A 12,450-nucleotide genomic window follows, 5' to 3' on the forward strand; every position below is an offset into this window, starting at 1 on the left:
CCAGATACTCAATCCAAGGTCTTCCTTTTATGAAAATGCTAGTGTTCATTGTAACACTTTAACTTTGACAATTTTAAGTGTATTTGGTACTTTGTATACGTTGCCATGCCCTGCATTTGTTGCCCATTGTGACTGACCATTTGCTTTTTTTAAGTAAAATATTTCTAAAGGAATTTGTTTTAATGTCAAATGAGCCTGATCTGAACAAGGGGAAAATAGAATTAAGGTAATGGGTTTAAAGCTATCAAATTCTATGAATATGTGCACTTAAAGATAAGAACTGAATATCATGTTAGTATGACAAATAACAGGACTAGTAACTATTAAATAACCATTAACTAATGTCCATGTTTTTTTCCCTTCTGAGGTCTTAAAATGAAAAATAACCTGACAAATCTCATTCTTGGGATATTTTTTTTTTTTCTTTTCTTCCAAATTAGCTTGCATTAAACTCATGGATTATTTTCATAAAGATATAACCTTTCAATGTATATGGTGATCTCCACAATCAGTTTTTCCGCTCCAACACAAGTTCCAGCTTGTCTCTAAAATGTATCGCTCTGTGTAATAAAGCCTATGCTTAACTTCAACTTGCATGAAAACAAACATTGTCTAGACATTTTCCTGAATAAACCCTTAGCTCATGCTTTAAAATCCGTGTTGAATATGCCTATGTGCTTTTCAATAGTGTCCCTTTCTCATAGGACAAATGCCTACACATTCACTTCAAATATTTATGCAATGAAATAAGTGGAAGGGGAAAGTGCAGACATTCATGGCTATTAAGAGCAATTGTCGTCATTGGAAGATTGGAATGGTTTAAACGTTTCGTAGGGCAGATTTTCTTGTGATAATGGCATGACTAAGACATTCATAATATTTCATGTAATGTATTGACAAAAATAGTCATTTTGTTTAAATTATGCCAATAATAAACCCTTATGCAATTAAATAAAAGGTCTTAAATATTAATATATTTTGCTCCCTCTAGTGGCAAAAACTGAGATATTCAATAATCTGCAATGAAGAAAAACTACAAAACAAATAGTCAATGGGCCCTTTTTTTAAACTTAATTTTAGTTGTTATACTTGTTTTTGTCAACTAACTTAATATTTCCTATTAAAGTGGCGCCACATTTCCCATTTGTGGCAACACTTTACAATTAGGTTCATTAGTTAACTACATTAGTTAGCATGAACTGGATTTATACTGCATTTAGTATTCTTTCTTAATGTTAAGTTCAACATTTACTAATACTTTATTAAAATCTTGTAAACATTAGTTAATGCACTGTGAACTAACATGAACAAACAATAAACAGCTTTATTTTGATTAACTAACATTAGCAAAGATTAATAAATACAGTAACAAATGTATTGCTCATGGTAAGTTAATGTTAGTTAATACATAATATTAACTAATGAACCTTATTGTAAAGTGTTACCCCATTTGTAAAAGTGTGGTGTGCCTATTGGTGTCTATGTGAAACTTTCAAGAGGAAAAAGTGGGAAAGTGGGAAAGTTTGGAGAGAGAAACGCCTCATATGTACCGCCTTCATACTGGGCTCTTATTTAAAAGCTTTGGGGAGCACAGAGTGCCACACTCTCTACTGCATCCTGGTCCAATAACTTTGAAATGAAGAAATATTCATTTATTCTCTTCTTCTACCTGAGCGTCCTGGTGTGTTTTAGCACCGCGCAGCGTAATGGACCCTGGAGACACAAGATTAAGTGGGAAACTAACGGACAGGTTTACAGTTTACTGGGCTCCGGTTCTCAATATCACACACCTGTTTCTGGAAAACATACAAGATTCTTGTTGACGAGGCATATGATGCCAACAGGGAGGATTTTCATGGGACGTTTTGCCAATGGGATGCACACAGCTGGGCATGTGGTCCATTCAAACTCTGTGCCAGAGCACAGTCCTGGTATGGATGCAAGACACTACATGATGTCTGGTCGTACATCTCCTATGAAGAATAATCAGCTGTCTTTGAATGAAAAAAGATCTGCACTTTCTTCAGATGAAACACTGCGGACCCCGACTGAAAAACCTACACTGGCACCTGTGAAAGCTTCAAGGGCACCAGGACACCATAACATACTTCCCAAAACCCCAAAACGAAAATCATCTACTGAAAAACCACCCACTATTATTGAGGAGAATCCGCTTTCTCGACTTTCCACTTCGACTGGGAGTAAAACTGCTAATAATTCTAAACTTTCATCAAGAACCAATTCAGCTTCACCTTCGGCATATGTTAATAACAGAAATACGGAAAATCCTCGCTTCCAGGTTGAGGAAAGAGGAGGAGAAACTATGATTGGCGATGAACCAACGAATCCTCATGTAAACGGCAGAAACTCTTTGTACTTTAATATGCTCCCGTATGGAAGTGCCAGTAGATTTCCTCACAGGGAAACGGGTCAGGGTACAAGGTATTTCCATAATGGTAAAACAACATTTTGAACTTTTAAGTCAATATTACAAATTTTACCTTGTCTTTCAGGGCTGTCGACGGTCTTTAAGACGTTTTCGCAGCGCGAGCTGATGTCGATCTCGCGTCTTTTTGGCGCCCACTGTTGGCCAGAAATCAGCATTTTAAAACACAAACGGTATATTTAACCAATAGTGTGATGTTAACTTACAAGTAGAGTGATAAATGGCAATTTACTTGTCATGGTTTCTCAATATTGTGTCCAATCCCGATGAAAAATGATCTTTCCGCGTAGGCCTACTGTTGCTATTACCTCAGGCGAACTTGACTTTTTTTTTATAGGCTACTGAAAAGTTGTTCAGATACCTTGATTAAACTTTTGAAATGACAAACGACCTCATTTATTTGTCATAGACAGCACTGAGATTAAATGTTGAGGCTACTTTTGGTTTCTAAACTGGATTTGAATATATAGCTTATTAAATATTAATAAGACTAATAACATTTTCCAGGACTGCCTGATCTCATTCCTGATCCATACTATATCCAAGCTGCATCTTATATCCAGAGAGTGCAGATGTACACATTAAGATGTGCCGCAGAAGAAGACTGTCTCTCCAGGTACTGACTCGAACCATAGCAGTAAAAAAAACTTTTCTTGACCATTTTAAATGAATATTTGCCTTTTCCCTCAAGTTCAGCGTACGGTGCGAGAGTGAGGGACCTTGATTACAGAGTGCTTCTCCGATTTCCTCAGAGGGTCAAAAATCAAGGCACAGCAGATTTTCTCCCTGTGAAACCACATCATCAGTGGGAATGGCACAGCTGCCATCAGTAGGTTCCTCCCAACTTTATGATCTAATCTAGAACGTTACATGTACTGATATGTTTGCATATTTATTAAAGTCCCCCTGTAGTCAATCATTTTATTCCTTAAAACTCATCTTTGATCACCAAAATTACATATATTTTTTTTTTTCCTTGAAATAAATTTCTTCATGCCTTAAAATATCTTGAATGTAACTCTACCCCCTTGCCTCTATGAATATGCAAATGAGCCCCACCTCCACTCACTCACGGCAGCTCAGAGATCCACTCGTTGACGATCACACGTTGATGATCTCATTGGTTACAAGGTAGTTTGTGACGTCAGAAACACCAGCGATGATTTTTGAGACTGTCTTTGGTTCACTGCCGTTTTAAGGACAAAATACTCAGCAATGGTGTCGACTTATGAATTTACACACGGTTTGTCTTAAAGCATATTAAAAACACCACATAGACATATAAACAACATTAAAAGCTGGATTTTCACCACAGGGGGACTTTAAATGCTTTGCTTTTATTTTACCTTGGCGTTACAGAAACTCCAAGTATAGTTAAAAATTACTCTTCTATTAATTTCTTGATAACAAAGTGATTATTTTACTATATTACTTTGTTTTCATCCTAAGACATTATCACAGTATGGATGCCTTCAGCAATTACGACCTCCTGGATGCCTCCACGGGCAGAAAGGTGGCTGAGGGTCATAAAGCCAGTTTCTGTCTGGAGGACACCAGCTGTGATCCAGGTGTGAGGAGAAGATACGCCTGCACTGCTCACACACAGGTGCGGAGAATAACGTCACTCATGTCAATTGCAAAATGTCTTATTTATTCCACAATTAAGCTGTTTTATCAGCCAGTTTAGAAGGTTTTGTCTTTGTTGGAGCAGGGATTGAGCCCAGGCTGTTATGACACCTACCATGCCAACATCGACTGTCAGTGGATTGATGTTACCGATGTTTCTCCTGGAGATTATATTCTAAAAGTGAGTCATTGGATTAGTTAACTTTTTCAACAAAAAAAACGGAAAACTTTTGGCTGTTTCATTACAACAGAGTTTTGGGGGCCTGAAAACGCAAACTTTTGAAAACTATACCATTATTGCCTCCGTGTAAACTACAGAAACGAGAATTTTTGAAAACGGTGACGTCATGCATATTACATGTTCAGTGTTAAGGTCCTTGCGTCCGAAATTCTCGTCCTAAATTTTTGCACCAAAAAATAAATAAATACGACCTTACGTTGTGTCAATCACGTTTACACACTGTCTCCGAAACTTTCGTCTGTCATATAAATATTCGGATCGGGTAAAATTTTCGGCGTTTTCCGCATCCGTAGCAAGCATTTTGAGAGGTATTTTGACAATTCAGAGCCACCGTACAAGTGAACGCCAAAATCCAGAACTGTTCTGGATCAATTGGTTCACGGATATTGGTGGTCTTCTTTTTAATATGTGGCTCCAGTATCGCTAGCAAAGCATCAAACTGAGCCCCTGACATCCTGTAGTAAACCTTGAATTTCTCTGGATAATCCCGCAGCGAACTCTCCTTCCTCTCTACGCAATCTCAGGATTGGATGGACCTAATTTTTCCTCTTTCTTTTTCTCTTTTTAAGAAGAGAGAGGACAACAAAACCATCCTCACTGCTTGAAGACGCCATTTTGTATTGTTTAGCGAATTTTTGCGCAACGGATTAATTAATACCCTTCGGACAAATTTTTAGGATGACGAATACGAAAATATGCATACGAAAATTTCGGACTCTCTGTGCAAGGACCTTTAGTGTTTCTTTACAAAGTGATATCGCCATCTACTGGCCTGGCAGCAGAATACAGCCTTTTTAGTCGTTTTCACAGATCTGTGTGAAAGGGGATCGTTTTGACAATGTTGTCTGTACACGTAAAAAGCAAAGGAAAAACTTAGATTTTTTAGTGCATCGTTGTCATGTAAACGTACCCTGAGTTATTCCAAAAGTTAGAGACATGTTTTGAAACCATGTGAACCCCTGACAGGTGACCGTGAACCCAGGTTTCCAGGTGCAAGAGTCTGACTTCTCCAATAACGTTGTTAGATGTGACATCAGATACACGGGGTCGTACGTCCAAGCACACAACTGCAGAATCACAGGGTGAGTTTAAAGTAGGAGTGGAATCAGAAATCTTATTAAAACTGCAGACGCATTAATGATGTTTATATATTTCACAGATACTGATCCAGTACTTCATCCAAACCTCCAGAGCTGAAATCAACCAAAGTCACATTGTCATATGGATCGACTGGGCATTAACTTGACTTATTGTTATTTATCTAGATTTATGTTCTCGACAGACTCTTCTAGCAAAGTGACTGTGACATATTTGGTAAAGCTAAACATAATGCTAATAAATTCTTATTTATTAACCTTTTGTCATTCATGAAAAGTACATTTATTATTTCTTTCATCATATTTTTATTTTTGTTTTTATTTCTGTAATTTGGTGTAATATCCCACTGCAACACTCAAATTAAAGTTTCAGTAAACATCAAGTAATGACATTCATAGTTTCAGTCAAAGAAGATTAATAAAATACTAGTGTTATAAATAAAGAAAGGGCTGATTTTTATAGTCCACTCATAAATCGAATTTACTACTAGTTTATGTTTTTTTAAACCACTGGTTCATATATATATGTGATCTTCGGAAGTATTTCAGGTCATGGCTCATTTGAAAATGGGTCTAAGGGGTCAAATCAACACAGCCAGACATCAGAGTCATAAAAGTTCAGTTTGCTCCAGATCTCCAAACATGCTGAGAGCGCAACAACGTCCCGGAAACATTCCTATCTGTCCGAATGTTTAAAATGACACGAGAAAGAGGAATTCCAGTGTGGAATTTGTGGACAGAGAAACAATCATAAGTGAGAAGGAAACTCCATCCTTGTTGACAATGGAGAAAGACTTCACTTGAAAGTTTTCAAATGAGAAAATGTGATTATAATTCTGTGTTTGTGGAAATTTGATTCAAATGTGTTATGTTTTGTGGATTGCAGTTTTCAAGAGTAGTTAAACCCACGAGGTGATGACTGTAAATCATAGATGTATACATGTCCTCATTGAGAAGTGTTAGTTTTAGGGAAAATTGACACATTTTGATGGTGAATGATGTTTAGAGAAGTGAAGAAAATGTCGGACGAATGCTGGTATGCATAATTCAGACAATTAATCCATTACCTAATTGTAAAATTGTTAATGTTCATGATTAGAAGTTACAGAGCGGAGCCAGTGTGTTTCCAGTTCAGATTAAACATAGGTAAACATTCTTTCCAACTAGTCCCGAATGAAATACATGTATATTGTGTTGCAATATATACCCTTGAGGATTTAACTGAATATATTTTACAGACATCTAATGCTTCCAATAATTGGAAAATTTGAATTCAGTGATATTTCAATCACAGTAATGATCTTATGATCATGAAAATTATTCATACATTTTCAATAATGCATATTTGAATGTAAATTACCCAAGTGTCCAATTAGTATCCTTTTTTGGCTACTGTAAATAGTAGAACTGAGTTGTTATTCAACTCCAGTCCACTAGATGCTCAACACCTCGATTCACAGAACTATCCCATCCTATGAAGAACATACAGGAACAGTGCTGGCAGCTTCTCATCACAACATCAGCACAGATCTCTCACCCATAAAGCATCATGGCATGCGATGATCACATAAACTCGTGTGTGAAGCTCCTGCTACTGTTGGTTGTGTTGTGCGCGGTGCGCGTCTCCGCTGACAGGACCAAAACACTCGACTTCGATGTCAAACCTGGAGGAGTTGTGCAGACTTTCTCAGCTAAACTGGTGAGAATTACGCACATTAACACAATAGTAACGTAATATTTATAACACAACATGTTTTGTTGGATAGAAATGTAAACGAATCATTTTCGCGGTTGTTCCTCAATGATTAGCATAGACTCGATCTCGTGTTTACATAGTCGTTTTCCAGTTCTCATTCATAGTCATTATTACATTTGAAACGATATTCCCTACTGTACTTCGTATCTGTTAAAAATACGTTCATATTAAACTCTATACAGAAAATGAATGGATACTGTGTTTGAATAACCGCGACGCGTTGAAAGGAAATCCACACGTCATCTTCTCATTGGACTGTTGTGGAGGCGCGGACGTTTTGCGCGCCCCCTAACGGCTCAAAAATACGTTAAAGGAATAGTTTAGTTATTACTTTTTTATATATATTATTATTTACTCACCCTCATGTCGTTCCAAATCCGTATGACTTAATGTCGTCTCTGAAAGTTTTTTTTTTTTTTTTCATAAAATTCAATTGAGGAAAAAATAATCTTCCATATCACCTGTGCGCCATTCGATAGTTTTGTGAGGGACAGACTCTTAAAGGGCTAGTTCACCCCAACATTTTTATTCTGTCTTCATTTGCTTACCCTAAAGTTGGTTCAATCCTGTATGAATTTCTTTCTCCTGCTAAACACAAAAGAAGGTATTTTGAAAACTGTTAGTAACCAAAAAGTTGACTTCCATAGTATGTATAAAACAAAAACCCATCAACTGTTTGGTTACCAACATTCTTCAAAATATTTTATTTTGTGTTTATCAGGAGAAAGAAATGTATACAGGTTTGGGGCTGAGGGTGAGTAAATGATGGCAGAATTTTCATTTTTGGGTGAACTATCCCTTTAAGAGCTACAACAGAGCGTAATATTTTGGTCTGTCCCTCACATAAAGCTATCGAATGAATTAAGAATTGTATTTAATTTAATTTGGGTGAGCAATCCCTTTAGGCCTATATCAAACATCATAATTCAAACATAAGTTGTGTCAAGTGTGACACCAGTGGCCATGGTTTTTATGTGTATCTCGCCAATCAAATTTAAATCAGTATTTAATCTGAATCCTTGTCAGTGTTTTTTATATTTGTATAACTGTAGTAATAATAGCTGTCAGGCTTTTGACAGGAACGATGGTTACCATGGTTATTTTTGTAAGGGTCAGCGTCTTTTCAATACAGAGTCATTCTCAAAAGATCAGTCTGGAAAATTTGCATATTTCGTGGGTGGAAGCTTGTTTATCTATTCACAATGATCTATTTCTTGTTTTAGAAAAAGTATAAATGCACCTTTACATATGCATCTCAAGGAGGAACCAACGAGGTAAGACATATTTATAATCTCAGATAATACACAGTTCTCAAAATGAAAAATGAAAAACAAAACTTGTGATTTTTGTACTTTTGCTAGTTATTAGATTAATTCAGTTGTATTAGATATTATTGAATCCATTGTGCGGAGATGTCTGTTATATGACTTTATTAAAATTATTATAATTTAATAATATTATTAGAAGAACTTAAACCATTTCCACTTCTACCATTATGTTTATTTGCCTTCTTCCTCATCCCCCCTCCCCAAACCCCAAATCTTGATGAAATTAGTTTATTGTTGTTATTATTTTGAGTTTTACTAGTGTTAAATCTGTTACTGATACTTTTCCAGTGATATCGTATTAGTATTATTATTTGTAGATTTATTATCTGTTATACTTTACAGCTACTCTCTGGTTTATATTCTCTGGTTTATATGCTTCCATTCCCACACTTAGATACACTTACATTTATTTACACACACACATACACACACTCACACACACACAAATATAGATGAGTTATCAGAATTGACTTATGTTGGCTGTTTGTTTGTTTGCCCTGTTAATTTTTTATTTAGCACGTGTGTATAGTGTCACAATTTAGACACAATTAAATTTTAAGACAATCTCAGCTATTGTTGTGGCATCAAGAAATGTATCACTCCACCACTAACGACACGGGAAATTACAGCAATTATGTGCCGTCGTGATTTCACAGAATTGCTCCGTTTCTGACTTAAATGTGAACCCTTTGTGCTTTTATTCCCTGTAGCAATGGCAAATGAGCGTCGGACTGAGTGACGACGAACAGATGTTTTCCTGTTCAGTGTGGAGGTAACTTTAAAAACACTGTTATATTGGTGTTATAAAAAGCTCTACTCAATATGCAATACTAAAAAGAAGAGGTACAAGCAAATCTAGTCTTGTGTTTTCAAACAGTGTTGTGAAACTTGAGATGAAAGAGGGAACGATATTGATTTTTCTCTGTCATTTTCACGATAGGCCTCAAGGAAAGTCCTACTTGTTTTTCACCCAGTTCAAAGCCGAGATAAAAGGAGCGAAGATTGAGTACGCCACCGCATATGTAAGTATCATAGCTATCCATCACTACCTGACACCACCTCAGTGAGTGAAACACTCAGCAATAGGTATGATTCAAAATGAAGAAACCTGTGCATTTCATAGACCAAGATACATTTTTATTTGCGCATAAAAAGAATTGGCACATGTTTTTAGAAAAGCACGTTTAAAATTTATCCTCAGTCGTGACATTGACATTTGCCGCAGATCAAACCTTATTTCAGATTCCTAACGCTCGTCGCTCTCAGATCAAAAGCAGTCAGCCCTTTTTTATACAGGTGTTGCATATCAAGACTGTGTGAAAAGATCTTCATCTTCAGATCGCACTGAGAGTCTCAGTAACGGGATGACGGTGCCGTTCTAGTGGTCTTGTCCCTGGTGGAAATAAGAAAAGTTCATGTCTCATGTCTCTTTTTTAGACGAGATCTCTTTGTTATCCAGCCCACTCCTCTAGGCTTGTCTCGTGTCATTCATCCTCTCTCTTTCTCTTCTTCTCAGTCCCAGACGGCCGTGGGAGGACAGAGGGATGTTGCTTTGAAGGAAGAAGAGTATATTGTGTCAGAGTCTGCAGGTGAGTCAGCATATTACTCCTTCCAGTCGGGTTCATACAGCCGTGGAAAAACCTGTGAAAATCAGTGAATTTTAAAGGTGACATATTATGCCCCTTTTCACAGGATGTAATATAAATCTATGGTGTCCTCAGAATGTGTCTGTGAAATTTCAGCGCAAAATTCCCCTCATATCATTTATTATAGTTTGTCAAAGTTGCCCCTTTTTTGGTGCGAGCAAAAATGCACCGGTTGTGTGTGTGTCCCTTTAAATGTAAATGAGCTGTTGCTCCGCCTCCGTTCAGAAGAGGGCCGATTCTTTACACGAGTTTCGGATACAATAACAAAACACGCAAATAATCTCACTCATCCAAAATCTCAGAAATAACCAGTAGCGAGTGCAGCCTTACGGAGAGACTTGCACTTTTAGACGCACATGGACGTTTCGGAATGGTTAGTACATTTATGTAGTTACATTGATTCATCTCATCGACTTGCATGTACCATCATGTTTAACTTTTACACAAGTTGACACAGTTCCCTGAGGTCTTTATAAGACAGCTATGGCTTTTTTGGGTCAAAAAGTGTTAAAATAAAATAAACTTCTGCCATTGGCTTAGAACTGGTTACACTGTTGTCGCTTGCGAAACCAAATGGCGTAAACGTGCAGATTAAGGGGCGGTAATATTATAATAAGATCCCCTTCCTATGTCAGAAGGGGAGCGAAATCTGATCAGCTTATTTTTTGACATGCTTGCTGAGAAAGGCTTACCAAAACAAAGTTACTGGGTTGTCACTTTTGACATTTTCTGGGTTGGTAGATGCACAGAGGACCCGATTATGGCACTTAAACACGGAAAAAATCTAATTTTCATTATGATCAAATCTGGTTTTCCAAGTCATAGAAATAAATACAATCATGGCAGTTTCAATACTGAATATGTGTATGTTTCTAATCATTCACATCTTGTTTTTTTAGTGACCCACAGAGATGGGAAATTCCGTTCCGAGCTTTCCAAGCTCCTTGTCATTGCTCGGACACGCCACGATGAACTCTGATTGGCCGATCTGAAAGAGGATTGTCCTATTGCGCGAGGACATTGGTTATTTGACGGCTATGGACACTCTGCCACTTAACTGTTCACTGATATACATCAAGCAAAGGAAATCAAGACACGGGAACTTCCTGTGATAGGAAATACAACAGAGATTTTCTATAAGGCAGCATTACGCCAATGACCATGAACTGGACTGATCATCCAATGAGGTAGACGACAAATCTATTATCGGACATTAAGGGGGAAAAAAATTCACATTTATTCATATTTCTGAGATGTTATGAAGGCTTCTTCAAATTCGTTTCAGAACCTTAGATTGATTTCTATTCTTGGCAGCGTTTATGGGTTTAGGGTTTCAGTCTTGATACCTGCAAATGTGATTATCAAGAGCGCATTCATGCTCATACTGTACTTACTTTCTTAAGCTGGCGCTTGTAGAGAATTCCCACAACAATCTTTGGGGTATGTCAGAGTCCTTTGATTATTTCTGTGGTGGAGGAAAAGACAGAGAAACAGTTATACTTCCAGTCGTGCTTTATTCTGATAGCTGATGTCCTGGAATTTTTTTAATAAATCTGTTATCAGAACGTTTTGGTTCTCGCGTCACAATTTCCTAATCAAATTACTTTTTGTATTCATATTTTTGCATGAAGTAAAGGTGCAGTCTGTTTTCAAGCAATCTGCAGCTGTGTCTTTTGAAGGGGATTTGTGTAATAAAAATTAAATATGCTAAAACGTGCAGATTCTGGTTATTATGTGATATTTGTCCATATCTCTGTTAAATCTGCACAAATCTACAGCATCTGAGCATCTGAAACGTGTCATAAACCTCATTGTCAGCAATTTTAGAAATGCATGTGAAAGCGTGACTTTTTCATACGGTGGATTCTGTGGCATGCCAGAAAATGCTTGATACGGTCCTACATCATCAAAAGGCTTGACATGAGCATTGCAGCACACATGAGGGAGACATAATGCTGTAAAAGTGTGCTTAACCTAGTTTCCTTTCAGTACCTGTTGAAAAGTGCTTGCATTTGCACTGTCGCATTGTGATTCTTGCTTAAACACCCTCAGGACGTGTATCTGAGAACATCATATTTTTTAAGGCACATTTTTCAAGGGGACTAGACCAGAGTTAGGAAAGCAATAAAAAAATAATCCTTTAACAGATGGACGGGGTTGCTGGGAGATCAGAGGAATAGGAATTGAGATTGCATCCCACTCCAGATGTCATCTAAGGCTAGAAATAATCACTACCTTTGACTTGCTGTACAGTATTGCTAAGAAGTCACCCGTGTCACTCTCTAGATTTATTAGTGCATGATGTTTCTG

At 37.1% G+C, this 12,450-nt stretch overlaps 2 protein-coding genes and 1 long non-coding RNA gene across 3 annotated transcripts in view; all 3 read left to right on the forward strand.

Annotated features, from left to right (window-relative positions):
- Positions 1-12,450, forward strand: part of LOC309476538 — a 60,368-nt gene that overhangs the window by 32,415 nt on the left and 15,503 nt on the right. The gene's annotated exons all lie outside the window — the stretch shown is intronic.
- Positions 2-6,710, forward strand: loxl5a (lysyl oxidase-like 5a). Its single transcript, XM_082139157.1, has 7 exons — positions 2-2,456; positions 2,954-3,062; positions 3,138-3,275; positions 3,896-4,052; positions 4,158-4,253; positions 5,280-5,395; positions 5,473-6,710. The coding sequence occupies exons 1-7, from the start codon at positions 1,637-1,639 to the stop codon at positions 5,477-5,479; spliced, it is 1,443 nt and encodes a 480-aa protein (XP_081995283.1). The 5' UTR covers positions 2-1,636; the 3' UTR covers positions 5,480-6,710.
- Positions 6,857-11,853, forward strand: mydgf (myeloid-derived growth factor). Its single transcript, XM_082139585.1, has 6 exons — positions 6,857-7,109; positions 8,390-8,440; positions 9,205-9,266; positions 9,435-9,516; positions 10,011-10,083; positions 11,040-11,853. The coding sequence occupies exons 1-6, from the start codon at positions 6,960-6,962 to the stop codon at positions 11,117-11,119; spliced, it is 498 nt and encodes a 165-aa protein (XP_081995711.1). The 5' UTR covers positions 6,857-6,959; the 3' UTR covers positions 11,120-11,853.

Source organism: Leuciscus leuciscus (genome assembly GCF_965113295.1).
Source record: "Leuciscus leuciscus genome assembly, chromosome: 15".
Classification (NCBI taxonomy): domain Eukaryota; kingdom Metazoa; phylum Chordata; class Actinopteri; order Cypriniformes; family Leuciscidae; genus Leuciscus; species Leuciscus leuciscus.

What these genes read in the sequence shown, in the direction of transcription:
- loxl5a (XM_082139157.1), top strand. Translation starts at nt 1,637, where the DNA reads ATGAAGAAATATTCATTTATTCTCTTCTTCTACCTGAGCGTCCTGGTG. An exon ending in GAATGGCACAGCTGCCATCA is followed by an intron (nt 3,276 to 3,895) that starts GTAGGTTCCTCC and finishes TTTCATCCTAAG; the next exon opens with ACATTATCACAGTATGGATG. An exon ending in CTGGAGATTATATTCTAAAA is followed by an intron (nt 4,254 to 5,279) that starts GTGAGTCATTGG and finishes AACCCCTGACAG; the next exon opens with GTGACCGTGAACCCAGGTTT.
- mydgf (XM_082139585.1), top strand. Translation starts at nt 6,960, where the DNA reads ATGGCATGCGATGATCACATAAACTCGTGTGTGAAGCTCCTGCTACTG. An exon ending in AGACTTTCTCAGCTAAACTG is followed by an intron (nt 7,110 to 8,389) that starts GTGAGAATTACG and finishes TTCTTGTTTTAG; the next exon opens with AAAAAGTATAAATGCACCTT. An exon ending in TTTTCCTGTTCAGTGTGGAG is followed by an intron (nt 9,267 to 9,434) that starts GTAACTTTAAAA and finishes TTTTCACGATAG; the next exon opens with GCCTCAAGGAAAGTCCTACT.